The 20,589-nt window shown below is 51.1% G+C and overlaps 2 protein-coding genes across 3 annotated transcripts in view; one reads left to right on the forward strand and one right to left on the reverse strand.

Moving 5' to 3' along the window:
• The first annotated feature begins 398 nt into the window (after positions 1-398).
• FAM78A (family with sequence similarity 78 member A) lies at positions 399-12,244 on the forward strand. The gene is made up of 2 exons (XM_013193990.3): positions 399-1,258; positions 8,745-12,244. The coding sequence occupies exons 1-2, from the start codon at positions 996-998 to the stop codon at positions 9,271-9,273; spliced, it is 792 nt and encodes a 263-aa protein (XP_013049444.1). The 5' UTR covers positions 399-995; the 3' UTR covers positions 9,274-12,244.
• A 6,077-nt stretch (positions 12,245-18,321) lies between these two features.
• Positions 18,322-20,589, reverse strand: part of NUP214 (nucleoporin 214) — a 45,186-nt gene continuing 42,918 nt past the window's right edge. For both annotated transcript variants that reach the window (XM_048051810.2, XM_048051800.2), the window contains exons 34-36: positions 20,045-20,187; positions 19,171-19,195; positions 18,322-18,535 (exon numbers count right to left, since the gene is read on the reverse strand). In XM_048051810.2, the coding sequence (XP_047907767.2) occupies positions 18,502-18,535; positions 19,171-19,195; positions 20,045-20,187 (202 nt within the window). In that variant the 3' untranslated portion in view covers positions 18,322-18,501. The remainder of the gene's footprint in view (positions 18,536-19,170; positions 19,196-20,044; positions 20,188-20,589) is intronic.

A 20,589-nucleotide genomic window follows, 5' to 3' on the forward strand; every position in this document is an offset into this window, starting at 1 on the left:
GAGGAGGAAGGTCGGACACCCCTGCGGACGCCGCTCGCCCAGGAGGAGGAGGAGGAGGAGGAGGAGGAAGGCCGGACCCCCCCCCGGGATGTCACGGGAGGCGATTGTGCAGCGCTGAGCGGCCCCAGGGCGGGGGCAGCGGGGGGGGCTCGCCGCCGCCTCCTGCCCCGCCGCACAGCCCCGCCGAGCGCCGCCGGGATTTATGGTGCCGGCTATTTCTAAGGGGGAAGGAATTAACCAAAAAAAAAAAAAAAAAAAAAAAAAAAAAAAAAAGGAGAGGAAAAAAAACCGACCCGAAGCCCTGACAGCGCTGGCGGAGGAGCCTCCAAAATCGGAGATCGGGCTACTTTCTTTTTTTTTTTTTTTTTCTTTTTCGCATTTTCCACCCGTCGCCTTTTTTTTTTTTTTTTTCTGTTATTATTGTAATTTTGTGCGAAAGGAAGTTGTGAACAACTGCAAGTCAGGAAGTGGAAATCCACACCGGTTGTGACAAGCTGGGGCTAAAAACTATTTCATTATTTATATAGATGTGTCTATCAACATTCTGCTTTTCATCCAAAGAATAAAGGGAAATACCGGCCAGTCCTATGTCTGACGGGGAATGACAGACCGCATCTGAGAAAAGGAAGGACTAAATATACCATCTAAGAACAACACCGTTATTTATTGAACTCGAGAGACTTTTCTTTTTTCTTTTTTAACCCAAAGACTGTTTGAGTGAAAGATTTAAAGGGTCATTAAAAGGGAGAAAAAAATATTAAAGGCCCTTTTGCTTCTGAAGTGCAGCTAACCTCAAAATAGGAGCAGTGCTTGTAAGACAGATACTCAAATTAAGGCTTTACATGATGAATTTTCTATCCTATGGATATCGGTTCTGAGATTACAAACCAAGAAGATCTGTAATTGATCTAGCACCAGATAATTTCAATGCCTAATATTCCCCAGGATTGCTGGAGTACCCTAGGAGCTGCGTTGGACTGTATTCAGGGTATGCCATGGGCTGTATTCAGAGTATTAGCTGCAAATCCAAAGTTTTCCGGGAAAGTATTTCAGTGATTGAAGTCAAAGCCTCCATCGATCCCATTCCCACCAGCATCGACGAGTCCTCCAGCGTGGTCCTGCGCTACCGGACCCCCCACTTCCGAGCCTCTGCGCAAGTGTTGGTGCCCCCCATCCCCAAGAAGGAGACCTGGATCGTGGGCTGGATCCAGGCGTGCAGCCACATGGAATTTTACAATCACTATGGGGAACAGGGCATGTAAGTATTTCCAGAGCGCGTGCGGGGGCATTTGCCTAGCGGGAAGGAAGAGCAGGAGAGCCACGGCCTGGCTGGGGAGCGCTGGATTAAGCCAAAGTCAATAACCCAGTTGGTTTGATATTAAAAGCCAGCTCTTCTGAAACTTAACAGGACTTTCTCCTATGCTAAAAAAAAAAATAAATAAATTAGGAGAGCTTGCGCCTGCACCTTTTAAAGCAGTGGGTGTCCTCTTTTAATGGCAATGTAGTCAAATGCTAACCCCAAAACGTGCTTTGTTGGCGACCCAGAGCAGCACCGTATTTCCCAACAGCTTTTGAGCAGCGCCGGGGGGCTGAAATCCCAGGTCTGCGATCCCAGGTCTCCCTCAATCCTGCGAAGGGCACCCCTGCTCTGAAACACCCTTGGCACGGAGGGGGGCCCCTGAGCGCCGGCTCCTCTCCTCTGCATCCCTCCCCAGCTAAAACTGCGCATTGACGAGCCCCGGGGAAGCCCGGAGGCTGACACTTGTGGCACGCCGTGCTGCTGCTGCAGTGTGCCATCAGCGGCCAGCGCCACAGCCCCCAGCTCTGGCAGCGCACGTTGACAGCGCAGGAGGAATCCTGCTTGCTTCGCTCCCAGCAGCAGGCAGCCCGCAGGGAGAGAGCAAGAAGGATTTAACCCCCTGCTGATTTAACCCTTTGCATCACCTTGGAGTAGGGTAAAAATTTTAAAATAGCTTCATTTTGGATAATGTAAGAGCGGGAATGTGCACGTATATGTAAGGTAGGAGGAATCTAGGGGCCGTTTGCACTCCAAAACCCCCGTGTTGCTGGTCAGACAGTCATAGCGAGGCAAGAATGAGTCAAATTAAAATGTCACCTCCCTGCTGCGAGGAGTCCTCTCCCCCCCGGTACTGCACCCCCGCTGGTTTGCTCACCAACCGTCCTTGCAGGCTTTGGCCCACGGTTACACCAGCAGCAGCCACTCGCCGAATGCCTGCACAGAGCAGCGATTCTGCAGCTCATGGTGCCAGGCAGGCTGCGGGTGCAGCAGGGACCTGCCCGGCCCCACAGCCCCGTGCCCGCAGTGGGGTCGCTGGCTGGAGGCCCCGGTGCTGCCCAGCCTCCGGGAGCATGGAGGAAGGGTGCAGAGGCCGGGTTTAAGCAGCCCTCCCAGCTGCTAAGCCCGAGGGCTCTGCGGGAGGGGGATGCTGGCTCGGCCGCTCGCTAGTCGTTCACATAAAAAATAGGTGAATGGGGAGGGCTGAGAGAGGGTGGGGATGCAGAGGAGGGCTAGAGAGCCGGGCAAACTCGGACTTGGTGCAGTGCCTTCCTGGAGGCCTGAGCATCTGCTCTGCGTGCGCATCCCAGCCCTCGCCTGCCTTCTGCCTGCAAGCCCAGATGCAGGCACAGGTTCAGCAGCTCAGACACGGAGCAGATGCGTGTTGGAAGATGCAGGCCGTGGGGAAGGGCACGCCAAGGAGCAGCCGTAAGCGACAGACTGTTCCCACCCCATCCCCATGTCCTCTCCCTGCTCGAGCAGAAAGTGCCTCGAGACGCAAACTCCAGCACCTGGCAAAAGCAGGAGCAGTGAGGGAGCAGAGGAGCTTACCTTGATGCTAGAAGTACTTACAACAGGCCTGAGATCTGTAGGCTTTTTGGCTCCAAAACCATCTTCAGCAAGGACAATTTGTTGCTCAGATGTTCCCAGTTCCAGGCCTTCGGGATTTGCATATGTAATTCTCAGGCTCATTTAGAAATCCTGCCTTCAGCAAGCAGCTGCAAGGAAAACAGAAAAGTCCGGTGTGTATAAATACAGCTCGCATCCACTGGAATAAGGAGGGCAGGGCAGAGAGCTATTTAGACAGTGCTGCTGTGGATTGCAACCCCAGACATGTTGCTTTACTTCTCTGCACCCAAGTTTCCCTATTTTTAAGGGAGGATTTGGTACGGTCTTCCCTTGCTGGAATGCTTTGAGAGCTATAGACAAAAGTTTCAGCTAAAAGCTGTAAACAGGTAGTCAGAATTAAACACTGCAGATGTGTAGGAGAGCCATTATCCAGAAAGTCGTGGAAGCAGAAAGATTCCTCCCTGGGAGGTTCAGGCACATTTCGCTGATCCAGAAGAGCTGCCCAGCCACAATTCAGGATTGGTCTGCTCCTCCACCCTGCTTCTTTACGTGTGTCACCATCGGAAAGCTATAAATAAAGGTGATTGGGAAGAAAGGCCTCTTTCAATGCCATCGAAACATACTCTTGGGAGACCTCTATAGAGCCAGGGACAGGACACAAGCCTCTCTGAAAGAGTGGGCCTTCAGCTGATGCAAGGCCACATAATTCCACTGACCTCCATGGAGCTGCATCGATTTATGCCAACAGACTGCTTGTCCCAACTCACCACGATGAAGAGACACCACTGGAACAACCTTTATTATTTTTTTTTTATGATTTTTTAATCACAGTGGTGAGGGGTAAACAGAAAACTTACAGCAGGGTTTGGATTCGTTTTTCACTCCTGCCCGCTGCAGTTCGTGGCTGTGCACAAGCTGCCCTTACGCTGAGGACAGAAACAGCTGAGAAATACTGGAGCAGATGGAGCTGTGCATAAGACTCATATACGGATGTTAGATACAGAGGGGATAATTTCGACACGCGTTTAAAGCGGCACTGACAATTTTTTGGCTTAATGCAGCGTTTTTAAATGGAAGGAGAGGAAAATAACTAAAGCTCAGCTCACACAAAAATGCTGGGGTTATTTTGCTTGTAAGTCAGCATAAGCTGGCAGGAACACGAGCACCCTTGGCAGGAGGAAGTGGAAGCGCTCTCTGACCTCTCTCAATGCAGAACCGGGGAAAACCCCCAAGTCCCAGTGCTGCCGTTACTGCTCACCCCGAGCAGGGTTTTACCCTGAGCAGCAGCTTCCTTCCCCAGGGACACACAACATGGAGCATCAGGATCAGGCCACAGAGGTTCAGCCCGCACAGGACCAGCAGGACCCGGCTCCGGGCAGCATCTCCTGGGCACCCGTGGACCTGGTGGGACCCGCGTCAGCGTTGGGGACGGCATCACCCAGTCGTGCTTCTTCATCTCCATGGAGACGTGCGAGGAGCAGCGCAGATGGTGATATGCAAAACAGAGCGAGAAATAAATCAGAGTTTGAATGCGATCAGCTGAGAATCTTGGGAAGTTTCAGGTAGATTTGCTCCCCCGGCAGACTCACCAGGACAGCTCGGCAGCACTGCATCGTCGCTGCACCTTGACGGGCATCTCTCTCCTGCGAGATTAAATCTTCCGTGCCCTGCAGCAGGGAGACAATGAACTCGAGAAAGCGACTTGTCAAGAAAATAGACCCCCGGTCCTCGGAAGGGAAAACAGCCAAAAACGGATTCACAAAAAAAAAAATTTAAAAATTGGTTGCGTTGCCCAGCTGAGGACAACTCACTGTAGCTGCCCCTCCAGGGGGGGCTGAGGGAAAGGCTTTGCTGCCCTTATGTGGCCTGTGGCTCTAACCCCATCTAAAGAGGTTGTCCAGCCCTGACATGAGCCCACTCAGCTAAACCAGCAGCAATCCCTCCCAGTCGCTTAGTGTCGGGTCTCTGGAGTTTTACTACCTGCACCCTGGTTCAGGAGGCACATGGCTGGAGGACAGGCTGATGAGACTGCGACCACATCTAAAATTTCTTTCCTGTTCTCCACTGTAACCCTGGCTGGAATTGCTTGACGTGCCAGAGTAGGTGAGAGAGACACTGTAAAGGACAAGTTCAAATTAAGCAGCTCTGAATATCAGGTTTTCCTCCTTTCGGCCAGTCACCAGCCCCAGCGCAGGAAGGCAGGGGGTCAGGGGAGCGATGGCTCTGTCTGTGCCGAGCAAGGGCTGCATCCAAGGAGGGCTTTTTAAGTCAGGGAGCTGTTGGAAAGGAAGGGCATGGGAAAGCACGAGGTTCTGCAAGTCCGTCTACCCCGTGACTGATCAGGAGCTGGCTTTGAGGAGCAGGGGCTGAGGCTGCACGAGTGCCCGATGCCTGCCTGGAGGGGTTAGCTCGCTGCACCCACATCACGCTGCTGGATGCAAGGAGCCGGAGGCTGCTGTGCCTGGGGCTGCTGTCACTGCACAGGACACTGCCCCCCCAGCACGTGCTAGGGGCTTGGTTTCTCACAGCAGAATAGGAAGAAATGTAATTGAATGAGAAGCAGGGGAGTAAAGCTGCCTAAAGCAGCATGGCTATCAGCAGCAGGGCTGCTGTTGGGCCATGAGAAGTAGCTCAAATGTCCTCCTCCTGGTAGCAAGAGGACATTTGTCAGGGGGGAGATGCTGTGGTTTCTGGTGATGCTCGTGCTGACTGAAGGTTTCAGAGCGGCAGGAACAAGCTTGTCACTATCACAAGCTGGACTCTACCGCTTTTGGAGCTGCTCAGCCCTAGTGAGCCGATGAAACCAGATAGGTGGGTGCCTTTTCATGCCTGCTCCCTGCTATTGTCAGCAAAGTGTTTACTGGGCACTTTCTGGCCTTTCCTTGGCTCGACACCATCACAGAAAGATGCTGATGCAGCCAGAGATCCTTCCATAGCGTTCTTCCCAAAGCCAGCCAGAGGCCGGCCACTGGCACGTTACTTAACACAGACGAGCCCTGCAAGGGAAGGCTACTGCCGCGGCTGGCAGGCAAGGGGCAGCCACCAGCAACCCTCGTGCAGCCTCTCCTTTTGGTCCAGTCATGGGATCATCACAAGGCCTCACTTCTTTCTTTTCTTGTTACTAAGCGCTGCACATAAGTGCGATGGCTTTGAAACCTCAGGGTTAACCGCAGTCGCTCAAATTAGGCCCAGAGCACTCCTCAAAGAAAGGCAGGCCGGCTTCCTCTTCCCGGTCCCTGCCCACGGTCCCTGCCCACGCCATGTCTGAAGCAGAGCACACTCTGAGGCCACGCTGAGCACAGCCTCTGGTGCTGGTGGGGAGGTTTCGTTTGAGGCTGGACTGTGTAGGTTCTGCAAGCAACCTCCTGCCCCTGCCTGCTGGGCCCAGCCCGGCCCTGCTCCCCCTGCTTGTTCCTGCTTGAACCCTGAGCAGGGCCTGCAGCCTGGATGTGCCCATGGGGGCTGAAGATGGAGCCAGGAAGCTCCCAGAGGATCCCCAGCTTTTAAAACAGCCTCGAGCAGTTGTCCTGCCCTTCCTTCGCCTGCCAGCCCCAGACGTGGGCCAGCTGGGATCAGCCCCTCACAGCCCGTTTGGCACGGCCACATCCAGGCAGCCTCCATCTCCGCACCTTCACACCACATCTGTCACTTACGTGAGCCTCCAGGAAATTGTCACATCTCATCCCCGGGCTGCGATCAAGCTGAGAACCAGGCCTGTGGAGAGTAACCCTAAAAGGTCTGCTGAAAGCAGAGGAAGAGCCGCTGAAGCGTTTCAGGGGAGAGGGACCAGCTCGGTGGCCGATGCCCTCCGGTTCATCTTTCCCAGGACAGCCGAGTCCATCCAGAGCCCCACCAGCTCTTCCCTCTGCAGAGGGGTGCAGCGAGCCCGGACAGCTCTGGTTTGGAGGGGAGCCTGCGAGCATCCCCCGGCTGGAGCAGGGCTCCTGGCAGGGCAGCTCGGGGATCTCCTTCTGGCTGCTTTGGGTACGCATTTTCTTCCAGGGAAAGGACTCCCTCTGCCTGCTGGCTGCAGGCTCGGGCGCAGGAGGCTGCAGCAGCCCGGTGCCGTAGTGGGCAGCTCTGATCCCACAGCTCCGATCCTGCAGCCTCACATCCCGCAGCCGTGCATCCTTCATCCTCACATGCCAGCCCTGCTCGCAGCCCTCAGCACAGAGCCCGCTGCAGCCTCAGCCCAACGCTCGCCCTGGCATCCACAGGAGCCTTTTGCAGGGACCCACGCTCCCGTGAAAAAATCAGTGAAATGAATCCTGCAAGGTGTCTTCCAGCTACAGCCAGATGCTTAGAGCTGACTAGCGAACGAGCCAGTGATTAAGCCAGTGATTACAAACACGCAGGCACTTCACGGTCATTAACTAATTAACAATCAGCCTCCGAGATGGCCACATTAGTGTCAGCCGCTGGAGAGGAGCAGCTCATCCCACGCCACCCTACACAGACCGGGGGAGCAATACACTTTCCCTGTCCCTCACCTGGCTCCAACCAAGGCTATTTTAAGCCACAACGCCGTGTTCTGGGTGAAGGCCATGACAGGCACCCTGGTGGGCTCCGACGCAGCCCCTCCATCTCCCTCCCAAAACCCAGCACCTCAGCACAAAGCCTGGAGCCTGAGCACCACAGGAGGCCAAGGGAAGATGCCAGCAGGGAAGCCGTTGTGCCGTGTCCCCTTTCCCAGCCCTGCCGCAGCCCCCAGCAGCAGGACTGCTGGGATCTGTGGGGCCTGGCAGGAGCAGGAGGTGGCCCAGGTGAATTTGAGCCTCTGGACCAGCCTGGGTCTTAAAAAAAAAAAAAGGTCCTCAAATTACTGGCACATTCCCAGCATGTGGGTCATGGTCGTGCCGTTTTGGTGCCATTAGAATTATAGAATCATAGAATATCCCAAGTTGGAAGGGACCCACAAGGATCATCGAGTCCAACTCCTGGCACCACACAGGTCTACCCCAAAATTCAGACCATTAGGCTGTGAATATCTACCCCTTTTTCTCTCTCAGACATTTACTTCCCCTTGGCCATTTAAACATCAGATTGGAAGTCAATAAAAAATCCTAGTTCTGTACCAGCTCTGTAAGGTGACAGAGGACTGTTCTCACTTTACTTTCTTGCTAGAAAGTCTGACCTTTCTGCCAGCCTTGCGAGCACAGAGCAGGGCAACCAGCGAGGGGCTGGGGCAGCCTTACAGCCAGCTGCCCTCTGTTTCTCTGATTACCGTAACTTCATCCCAGCCCTGGTGCGCAGCCTTTGAACCGGGCTCCTGCCAGGGCTGCAGAGGGATGGGTTACACTGCCAGCGCCACGCGGACAGCGGGAAGGGCCAGCGGCTCACCCAGAAGGATAAGAAGTGTTTTAGCAGCCGGGGCTCAAAGAAAGTCAGAGCTGAAAGGGGAGACGGGAGCCCTTGGGGCAGGAGGTAGCAATGAGCAGGGAAGCTTTACGGTCACGCTGAGTCCTCGAGAGTGATTTTAGTCCAGAGCTTAGCCCGGCTCTCCTGTCCCTTAGCCCAGAGCCCACCAGCTCTGCCCCCAGACAAGGAGCTGCAGGGGGATCCCTGCAGCACTGGGCTTTTTGGGGGCCGGGGCTCCCCAAAAACCTCCCCCTACAGCCTCCCTCAGACACTGGCATGTCCCCAACTGTTGCCGGTCCCTGCAACAAGCACGCAGTCCCGCAGGGTCAGACTTTCACCATCAGTCCTGGAAATCTGCAACCACCCTTTTAATGGCAGGGAATTGCTCTGCCTGCAGGGAGGGCAGTAAAAGCTGAAGGGGGAGTGCATTCACAACTACTTCCTCTCCTTCCTTAAGTCCTGCGTGTTTCTAAATCAATTAATTAATGCATTATCCTTAACTTGTTGTTGATGATGGCAGGTCAAGTTGGGAGCTTCCAGACCTACTGGATGGTAAAATCCAGGCCATCAGCGACTCAGACGGAGTGAACTATCCCTGGTATGGGAACACGACGGAAACCTGCACCATCGTGGGGCCCACGAAGAAGGAGTCCAAGTTCAACATCAGCATGAACGACAACTTCTACCCGAGCGTGACGTGGGCCGTGCCCGTCAGCGAGAGCAACGTGGCCAAGCTCACGAGCATTCACCGGGATCAAAGCTTCACCACCTGGCTGGTTGCCACCAACACAGCCACCAACGAGATGGTGACCTTGCAGACTATCAAATGGCGCATGAGGCTGGGCATAGAGGTAAACCCCAGCAGACCCCTGGGGCAGCGTGCCAAGCTGCAGGAGCCCTCTGCTCAAGAGCAGCCCCAGGTCCTTAGCAAGAATGAGCCAATACCACCCAGTGCCCTTGTCAAACCCAATGCCAATGATGCTCAGGTACTCATGTGGAGGCCAAAGGATGGACCACCGCTCGTGGTGATACCTCCGAAACACCGATAATAAAAACCTGGCGTCCCGGCACCAGAAGGGAGAAAAAAACAAACAAACAAACACAAAAACAAAGCAAAACAATCACTTAGGTATTAGAATAATAACACGTGTAATCTGAGCAAAATCAAACTGCACTTTTTAGTCATTCAACAAATGCAACCATTCTACCTTCTCCCATTGGGACGGATTTCACTGTGCTAAAGCTAAAGAGGAGACCTTTGACTGGGGTCTGTCTCATCACTGGATTCCTAAGGGAAGAAACTAACACTGATGTCTATCCGTAGAGCTTTCTTTTTTTTCTTCCCTACTTTAGTTACTGTTTGAACTTCAGTCTCATTAGCTTGTCCAGACTGCCCAGAACAATAAGAACATTTTATTTGGGATTTTAAGAGTCTTTTTTTTTTTTTTTTTTTTCTCTTTTTGGTTGAGAACGAAACAAGTTCCTGGAGCAAAAAGTTGACTATTTAAGATAGGGATTTATTATTTTTTTTAAGCTGTAAGGTTCTGAGTTGCAAATCCAAGTCATGCGGCCTTATGTAGACTTTGCTTTGCATTGCCAAACTTTTGCCTTAAAGCTACGTTTGAAAAAAACAAAAAAAAAATATCACCAGGCAGAATGTCCTTTCTACAGAATTTTTGGGGAAAAAGTTTTGGAGCAAGGAATAGATTGTCAGCGTGTCACAGGCTGATGAAAAGGGCACAAAGCGTGATCAAAAGAGAAATAAATCTTCCTGGTTTTAAAACATGGAACGAGGAAGCATGGAAGTAATCCCAGTTTCAAAGCAATGCAAATAAACCTGCTGTAGAATGGCTTTTGAGTGGGAGCTGCTAGGCCATCTCCTGCTTCGCGGAAGGGATAGGGAGCAAGCTCGCACCGCTTGCGCTTTCTGTTCTCAGTCTCCCACTGGCATTACAGCATGGGGTAATCTCACAGGCAAGGCCCACAGCTGGAATCGTGGCCACAAGGGGAGAGGGGGATGCTCAGCCCGGCTAGCCCAGGAGCCCGCTGCTGCCTGGCCCAGCGCAGACGGTGGTCGGGTGAGGTGCTGCGGCCCTGTATTTCCACGAAATCCAAACAATAGTGCTGTAAGAAAAGCAGGATGTAAAAGGGATCCTTCTGGAGCCATTGGGGAGATGCATGGGTGTAAGCGAGGGCAGATCTTATTGACCAGGTCTACCCTGCAATAGCCAGAATTCAGGAACAGCCACGTCTGAAACCAACAGGCACCTATTCCTAGCAAACACTATAAGCAAACCTATGAAAAACTCTTCTTCCTACCAGTACAAACCATGCTGGGGTTAGTAGATCATTCTCTTCCAGATGGCCTCACGATCTACACGACTTTCAGGAATGGGGCACAGGCAGGACCGCCGGTGGGACCGTTCCCACTGGTTGTGGCACACGAGTCTGTAGTGAAGGAGAAGGCCCGAGGTGGTGCAAGCAGGGAAAGAGCAGAGCGTGGGGTGTAGCTCCTCCAGGAAATAAGGTGCATTTGGAGCACGAGTCAGGACCGGTAGGTTTTAACAAGGACCATGTCCTTGTTAAACCAGAGACAACCAGAGGCACTTCTGAGGAAGGAGGGGAGGGGAGGTAGCTGGCAGGGGACGGGCACAGCACACGGGCAGAGGAATTCCACTTCCCCTTCCCTCTGCAGCTCTTTCCACGAAGATAACATTTCTTCCTCCTAGTCAAAAAAGGCCTCAGGAGCTAGGACTGAGGAGGGCTCAGCGCACCAGATCGGAGCCTGGCCCAGCCTAGCTGGTCCGGACAGGGCTCCTGAGAGGCCTCCCCTCGGAGAGGCACCGATAAGCTGCTATTGCTACCTTCACCTTCCACACAGGACATTACCAACAAGAAATTCTCCCTCATTGCTTCTCCAAAGCCATATCATCTACTCGGGCAACAGGTTCAATATCTCCCCTGCCTGGGGAAAGCGTGCCCAGAAGATCTGTCCCCCCACGGCAGTCTGAAACCAGCAGACAAGGATACGGGGTCCCCATGACTTACCCCATGCCCAGGGCAGGCCACCCTCCTCCTCGCACCACTTCCAGAGATGCTCAGCTGCCGAGCTGCCCTCTCCCCCCTCAACGGGCAGATCTTCATGGTAGGAAGTCCAGCATCACAAGCAGCTTGCAGACAAATGGACTGGATCAAACCCAAATCCATGAGCCAAAGGTTGCCTAAATCTAGGCTTTGGGACTATAAAGGATGAGGCTAGGGAGGCGTTGACTTGCACAGTCTCTATTAAACTCCATTTTCTTACACAGATTCAAATCCTAACTACAGCTCCACTGGCACAGCCCTTCGGGACTTGTCTGTATTTTCTCCTAGGCAATACACGCAGAAGAGGACAAAACGGGAGCTGTGGGGGAATAGCTGATAACACTTGCACACATCTTGGCTACTGCTTAGATGCACTCTGGGCAGTCTTGTGGGTGGGAGTAGAAGGGGTATTTATGTCTGGTATTCACTTTGTCTCCAGGTGCTGAGTACTTACAGTTCTCACTGATGTCAGCATGGGTCGAAAAAAGCAGACCCGGTTGTCTTAATTAGCTGCACAAAGGAATTCCAAGGAAAGATTTCTTCTCAGTCACCAAAAATCACATTCAGGGAACACCTACGTCCTTTTCCACTTAGCTTTGTGTTGGACTCAGTCTCTCCCAGTGCGTTAAGTAAATCTGGTTCCTCCTCCCTTTACCTGGTGAACTGGATGCATCCATGCAATTCGATGCTAACCTCCTGGCTAGTTTGTCCTGTTGCACTGAATAGACCCAGCTGAGTAGTAAATATAAAACTCAAATTTCACATTGGGGTCAGCTTTGCATGGACTTCTCCCCTCCCAAAGAATGCCTTTATCCCGTGCCTAGTTTGAAACGTGGCCCCCCACCTCCATTCACACCACCGGACGCAGCACAGAAAAGGGATGCTGCCTCTCTCGAGATTTCATGCTTTGTGATTAAAAGTGATGTTTTTTTCCAATGCTGCTTCATTGCAAAACTGACGAGGACAGATCGTTTGAATATAAAAGGAATGGTGGCTGGAAGTGACAGGCGCTACAGACACCGCTGCTCGTGGGGCTGGTTAGAACGGGGGCCCAGGGCATCCTGCACCGAGCGGCTGCAGTCAGCAGAGGTAAAGCGAGCTCCTGCTCGGGCAGCTTTGCGCAGCCAAGCTGGGGTGCCTGGGGTTGCCCTGGGGGAGTGATGGAGCACCACCATGGGGTACCCTGCACCTGAGACCGCCCCTGCCCAGCGGGGCCAGCAGCCTCACCGCTCCCACCTGCGGTACCCAGCACCGCTCCTGCTCTCCCCACCTTCCTGCTCCCGACACCCAGACGGGGGCAGGAGCCCAGCAGAGCGAACCAAGGTACCAAGCAGTGGTGGGGAGGGTTAGACCCGTTCAGCCAGTGCAGCAGAGAGCGAGGCTGGCCCCGGCAGCACTCCGAGGGCTGCCCGAGCGCCGCGTCCTCCCGGCCATCCTTGCCCTGGTTCGCGGCGCAGCAATAAGAATCGTCCTTGGTCTTGCAGAGATACTGTGAAAACAAAACCACGATGTACCAAGTCTGGACACTTACGGCGATGTAAAAACAAAACCCTGCTTTTATAACAGACAGAAAAAATAAAGTGAAATTTTCAAACGCGTCTGCCTGGTGTCGTTAGGGCGGTGGCTGTTTTTACCCAAAAAGTTCCACCACCTCTGCGCTCACGTTTTCAAGACTGATAAACACCCTGTTTACCGGGAGTGCATTTTCTCTCTGTTTCAGCTCTTACGCTGCATCAGATAGAGAGGAGGTTTCTGGTTAAAAATACCAGCCAGCATCCTGCATTTTTCATTACCATGCTGCCGCGTGCCTTGTGATGGAAGGACGGCGCTGATGTGGTTGGAGCAGCTCCGGGGGCAGACAGCAGCTGAACTTCCACAGTTCAGCTTCCTGCTGCTGCTTGCTTCTTTAGCAGAAGACGAGCGGTAGCTGTAAATGCTGCATCTGCAGAGAGGCGACCTGCCTGGAGTAAGGAGAGCCTGCTGCACCCTTCTGAGGTTGTAGCCAGCCTTTGCAGCCCGAAAGCCTTTCTTGCATGCTTCTGCCAGCAGCAGCCGAGCTGCTCCCAGCCTGCAAAACTCCTGGGTACGTGTGGGCATGAGACATGAACAGCAGCCACGTACCCTGCTTGGCAGGGCCACGCCAGCACACAGCGGCGTAACAGACACAAACGCTGCAGGGGAAGGGGGGAAGCGAAGCGCAGGGGAGGGCACGGCTCGGGGAAAGGAATTTGCACGGACGGAGCCCGCACAGACGAGAGGACAGGTTCTGAGTGGGATTCGTTTCCACAGTGGAAACTCTCCAGCCTCATCTGTTGATAGCAGGCTAAATTTAGATGTCCTACTTTCGGAGGGAGGAGGGGGAGAGGGGATCCGAGGCAGCGCACAGCTGCTTTGGGTGACACCCTGAAAACGCCGGGGCACTTATTGTCTGCACGGAGACACTAAAAACCTCCTGGAAGGATCAGGAGGGGGGGAAGGACATCGGCTGCCAGACCCAGCAGAGCCGGGGTGATGCCGGAATAAATCCCCGACGCCTGTGCGCTCGCGGATGCTGAGGCTCCAGCTGAAGCCGCACCCTTCTAGAGGTTTTACTGCTCGCTTCGTGATTTTCTAACCTTGGTTTGAAGCAGGCAGGCAACGGTTCCTTGATTTGCAGAAATACCCTGCTTGCCTCCACTGGCCTTGCCCAAAACTTTTTGCAGGGGACTTCCCTCTGCTGACGCAAATCAGGTTTTGTTTCCTATTTCTTCTATCTCACATCTTGGTAAGCTGTGCACATGCAGCAGCTGCAAACACCGCTTTTATCCCTCCATGTTTTCAAGCTTTAAAGCAAGTATTTTTCAGCAACACACTGACATGGATTGCAGAACCTTGAAGCATCTACTCAAAACCCACACCGTGCCATGCGCTGCGTGCACATAATTAGAACAGAGCTCCTCCGACAGCCTGCACCAAGGTTCCCAAGGCTGCCTTTAAAAATCGGCCAAGTGCCCCCCAGCAGCCTGTTGGGTGCGGAGCCCTGGCAAACACAGCAGAGCAGCTCTGGGGAGCCAGGTCCAAACCTACAACAATTCATAATTTTGGGGTGGCCTTGCATTTCCCCTTCAAAATATATTAGTGGCTTGTTTCACCTCTGACCTTGCTAACACCCATTTAATCCCAGCACGGTGACACTGGAAGCTCCTGGCACCTGCAAAGCAGAGCTGCCCTGAGGCAGACCCTTTCCTACCAGCTCAATTCTTCGACAGCCACCGAGCACGGCATGACTCCAGCCCCCTTATCCAAAAGAGGGTGCTTCCAGAAGGACGCTGTGCTTAGGCAGGAGTAAAGAGCACTGAGGGCAGAGCCCAGCCCACGGCCATGAGCCCCCACTGCCTACTGCAGCAGCTGGGCTCACGGAGAACCCGTTCGTATTATTTGAGGAAGAAGCTGGCTGGCAAGGCACTTGATTCAAATCTCATTCGCAGGAAGCGTTACGAGCTCAGATGCAGATGCTGGCTGCACAAATTGTGCCCACCCGTGATAAAGGCATGCAAGGAGAAGGCCAGGCTTTCCAGCAGGAGCCAGACATGCTTGCAGAGCTGTGCAACCTCCTGAAAGCTGCAGAAAAACGAGGTGTGGATGGTGTGAGACAGGAAACGCGCTGAGTAACCCTGGGGCCCATCAGGGAGCCGAGCCGAAACTGCACTGGCACACGCAGGTGTGCAGAGGGGAAAACCACAGCGAGATGTCCACGCTCACCCTGCAGCGGGGAACATTTGGTCTTTTCTCAACGGGTCCCAGCCCCTGGGGCCTTCCCTGTTCCTGAAATCACTCCAGAAACCTCTCCAGTGCCCGTGCGAGTTGGAACGCTCTCGGGTGGGGAGGTGAGGAGGACCAGAGGGCTGGAGGAGGGCTGCTCAGCCCTGCCGAGCTGCTGTTGCCTCTTCCCAGCCCCTGGGGCTCAATGTGACATTTATTTAGGAACAGAAACTCCCTCAGCGCTACCAAATGCTGCCGTGCCCGAGCCCCGGGCAGGATTATTTTCCCTTGCATGAAATGCTGAAAGCGATGCACAAGGGCAGGCGCCATGAAAACCAAGAAGGGATAAATAAAACATCGCTTCAGCCCACGGGCCTGCTCCAGCAGGGACAGAGGCACGGGCTGACAGGGCGAGGGGCTCACAGTGAGACGACCAGTCCTCTGTGAGGCACCTGCCTTCTGGAACACCAAGCCTTCTAATGCAAAAACATTTAAGACAGGAGATGAAATAATTTTCCTCTTTGTGATAAAGCATTTGTGATAAAGCACAAACCCTCTTTGTGTCATCCGTTCCCCCCCAAATAAAGCCTTTTTTTCTTTGTTGCTCTTCTAGCCTTTGAGGAAGCAGAAATACCCAGCCTGGTCTCTCCGAGGGTGAGGAAATCCTCCCTGCGCCTCGGGCTCCCCCCCACCCACGTCTGTACCACCACCACCAGAGCTCTGCCACGGCACAGCCTCACCAGCACTCAACATCTCGGGTGAGGGGAACAAATAACTGGTTTTCTTCCATTAAAAATGACTAAGAACCTCTGCCTTTGAGAAAAGCCTTGGAAGATTTCCTCTGTTACTGATACGGCCAAAAAAAGGCACAACCACATTCACTCAAGACGAAGTGATCAGCTCCTTCGGAGCAGTCCTGGAACAGCTGCCATTATTTCTTTGAAGATCAACCAGCGTGGACAACAGAGCTAATGAAATAAGGGCTCCAAGCCCTGTGAGCCCTTGGCTTCTTCACCGGGTCTGCCAAGATGGGAGCTGACTTTGTTAGCAGCTTTGTTCTTTGGTGGACATCTGTCCACGAGCACTGGACAGGGGCCACGAGATCACAGGCCACCCAACACAGATGACAGACCGCAACAGCTTCTGGCAGCCACCAGCCAGGCAGCGCACACACTCGCCAAGCTCTTGAGTCATCTAATAAAAATGCAGACTTTTCAGAGTTGACTTTGCTGTTTTGTGCATATTCCTGTAGGCTTATGGTCACGATCAGCCGCTGTGCTGCTCAGCTCCTCCAGCAGCTGCTATGGAAACCAGGAGCAGCACCCATTTCTCAAGGGCAGATAGTTCAGGGGGCTGGCTCGTTTCAGCCATGATCTCAGAAGCACTGTAACAAAACAACTCGTTTGAACAGAATCTGGAGTAATTATTACGGCCTTTCACTTGCAGAGGGAAAAAGAGTTAAACAGGTACCAAACAGCACGGCAGGGACAACCCCCAACTGCTCCCATCATTCCAAAAGAGAAACTTTAAATGGCTCAGCATGCCAACATCACATTCTTACCAAGCCAATCTTCTCCATAGCAAGAGGTTTATTAGCTATCTGGGGGAGCACAGCTGATATGGCCTTGCTAGGAGGTGTCGCATGCCACAGCGATGGGAGATTAACGCAAAGAATTTAAGGTCAGTGGTTCGGGCCAGCTGCTATTTATAGTGAGGAAGGAAAACAGAACAGTGGTATCACCTCTAGGCCTTAAGAAATTTTGTATGGTCAAGGAGGACATGCTGGGAGCGCAAACTTCAATCTCTCCAGCTTTTTCTACCATCTCCAAACCAGCAAATTTTCATCTCAGTCCCAGTGCTGTGGTCCCAGGGCTGCTGGCAGCCCCCCTCTTCCATTAGAAGGAAAGGTGAAGAACAAAACCCGCACAGTAGTGCTGCCTTGAGCACGACGCACAGCATGCCAGGGTTCAGAAATCCAGGGCATATGTAAAAGCCTGAGCGCCTAGTGTCCTGCAAAGCCTCTCCACATCTAAAAATAAGCCCTCCTTATACACAACACTCACCGCATCTCAGTGGTCTTCCTTTTTAAAGGGAACCTAACTCCTGTCATTCCCAGGTGCAGAGAGACATGAAGGACATTTTCTACAACTAGGACAGGAGTTATGTTGAAAGCTCACTTTTTAGGTCGACTTGAAAAAAAGCGTTCTTCAGGAGCTGTTGATAGATACAATCGTTTAGTTCATAACACTGGATGCGAAAACAAGCAATTATCAGCTATTTACAATTCCAGATTACATGCCCACTTGCCAACCAAACCCAAAAATGACACTCGTCATCATATTGTACGCTATTCAAAAAATGAAACGTTAGAATATTTCTGCTGAAAATAGAAAAAGCAGAAGTACCCCGAAACGTCCTATTAGGACCAACAAGATAAAACCATCCAATCTGCATGTATTCAGCTAATACATAAACCATTACTTCAAATGCATTTTTCACAGTGCAACAAAAACCCATTACATCATTTAGAGGTTTCATGGAGGTCAGATGCATCAAATAGAAAAAGTGTTTGTCCAGAACGCCTTCAGGGCATTCTTTAAAACATTTGCTCAATATGTTCGGGTATAAACACATGAGAATTTCACAAACGTTATTGACTGAAGCTAAGAGCTACGGGGAAAAAGTACAATCTCATACATGTTAGGAAAAAACATAGCTGATGGTAGACACCAACAGCCTAAGTCATGAGCTGCAAAATCACTACTGCCTCTGGATGGAGGTCACATTCCTAATTCAAGGGCCAGAAGTTTTCCCCATAACCTGAGTTCAAATTTCTGAGTTCTGTGAAATTTACAGGAAGGTAAAAACGAGAAAGCTTTTACTTCCCACCTCTTCTCTGAATGTTACTGCCATGGGAACGTGTTCTGCACGCTGCCAGTTTCTTCTCAGATAATTTCCTATTTCTCCACTAAGCTTCTGGCTCACACATGACTCAGTTTTAGCACTTCAGTGAGATAAGCATGTGCCCCATCCTATACTTAAAATTAGCAGGGCAAACTTTAGCCCCTTCTTAAGAGCCTAGGATAACCGGTCATTTGCTTCAATGTGCTGGTTTGTATCAGACCCGACTTGAGATACTCCCTTGTCTGGGCATAAGGAAGAACAACAAAAAGCAAAGCTACCAGCAAGCTACCAGTATGCAGCTGGTTATCACACCTTACATGTATTTCTTCAAGATCCAGGGAGATAAAACCCTTTCAACACAAATAATATCAAGGCAGATAAAATAGTTTAATATAGAGAACAAGTTTTGCATAAAAAATAAGCACAATCTTTTTTTTTTTAAAGTCAGAATTTATATTTAAAAGAAAAGCTGTTTGGATATTGATCACATAGGTGACTCATGAACGTAGGAGCTACAGCACAGTTCTACAGGAGAGTTCAGGATGTTCTTAGCTTCTCCATCCACTAAATCCAGAGGAAGATCTGTAGAACAGAAAAAAAAAAACCAGCAATGAGTGCTAGAGTCTCCCTCAGGCTGTATTCTTCCAGTGTCCTGAGTATCAGAAGCTTATTCTGAGAACGCGTTGATTTTTCCAGCATCTTTTACCTGACACTGCATCAACACATGCTAGCTAGATATAATTATGCTTATTGTGGAGCCAACCATCTGGAGAGATATTATGTTCCCTACTTGACAGGGAAACAATGTTTAAAAATCTTGCCAAAAGTAATCCAGCAGGCCAGTGGCAGAGTGGATCACAAAGTTAACTTCATTCAGCCCTTAGTCCAGTTCTTAACTGTAAATCACCATCTCAATTCAGCCAGAAAGGTGCCAATTCATTTCACACCTTGTTTCAATCCGACAAATGGAGTAGATACTAGATTCACACAAACAGCTTGAACACACACATCACGTCTCTCTTATATGAGAGATTAACCTCACTGGGAAGCACACATTCAGAGCGTGGACTTTGAGCTCTATGCAGTAACACTAAAAAGGAAGCCAGAACTAGTATGTTACTGCTACTTCCAAAACTTTCTCTTGTACGCCATTCAACTATTCCATTCTGTTTCTATTTGTATTTTTAATGAAGAATTAGACACAAAATGTTACTTACGTGTTAGTTGATCCAAAACCAAACCCTGAAAGAAATGCAAGATTAGAAAAATCATTGTTAAATGGTAAAATGAATGCTTAAGATGTGTAGTAAATGTCCCCTCCCACACACTGATTGAAAAACATTTCTTTCCTGCCTTAGGCCAGGGAAAGAGTGATGGGCAAACAATGGAAGTCAAATCTCCATCTAGAAGAAAAGTGACTTGCCTCAGTTCTTGAGTGCTTTTCTTTCACTGGTAATCGGCTATGTTTATTTATCAGTAGCAACTGCATACAATGAGCCTGGTTTATTCGCCTCTCCGTGAAAACAGAGGGCTGCTTTCTGAAGATGGAGTTTGTGCTTAATGCAAGCCAGTGGTGACAGACCACCAATGAATGCATCTTCTCTCAAAGGCTCTGTTCTCAGCCCTGTGTAAATCAAAGCTGCTTCACTGAACTTCATTAGATAAAAAAAAAAAAAGGCTATCAGTGTTCTAGCTCAATTTTGCAGTGCATGTTCTTTTGACACTAAGTACTTGCATACAGCTACCCATGCATATGCTACTGAAGAGGTGGTATTTCTCGACATTTTCCTTTGAGAAGAACGAACAACTCCACAAAAAGGGGTGAAAAGCAATAATCAGATGCAGTACGCAGAAGAAGAGTGATTTATCCACATGCCACACAGCTTATTTGCTGTGGGGGAATCATGAGATTAAGTCTGAGAAGACACTAGACTCCAACTGCAGCTGATTTCTCCAGGCCACAATGACTTCTACAGCAGGACCAGGCTCAAATAGATTTTTGACAGGGAGCTAAGCAATCGCACCTGAGTGCCAGGGAAACCTGGAGACCTAGGACCTGCATTAGGTTCATTACACTTTATCTTCTCCTACCTCCTCCACCTGTCCCGAAAGCCGAGAATCCACTGCTTTGCGTGCCGAAACCAGTACCCTGTTGTGACAGCGATCCAAACGTTGGGGTATTTTGATTTGCTAGCGTGCCAAACGATGCTGTGTTGTTACTGGTACCACCAAACCTGCAGTTTAAAGAGAAAATTTGTGTTTAGAAGCACATTTTCACTTATAGTGGAAGTTTGTCCCCACACCCACAATGAAAACAGTGCATTCCTTAAACCTAGGACACATCAAAAGAGCAAGACCCCTTGATACGAAGAATTATAATTCTTCATTCTGGAAACGGATTTCCTGGTTTGGGACGGACTGTTGCACACATGAATGTCTGTTCAGTTCCCTTTCTGAATGGATACCCGGGAGATGGGCAGATGTATTCATGCTTACACAGGGTACATTTTCAAACGCTTGGGAAAACCAACCTCAGCCATCAAACGCAGTACCTTAATTCAGCCTCTGAGTTATTTTTCACCCTTCAAGCTCAGAAGTACAGCATCATTTCATTTCACAAATAGGACAGCAAACAG

The sequence above is a fragment of the Anser cygnoides genome, chromosome 20 (genome assembly GCF_040182565.1).
Source record: "Anser cygnoides isolate HZ-2024a breed goose chromosome 20, Taihu_goose_T2T_genome, whole genome shotgun sequence".
In the NCBI taxonomy this organism is placed as follows: Eukaryota; Metazoa; Chordata; class Aves; order Anseriformes; family Anatidae; genus Anser; species Anser cygnoides.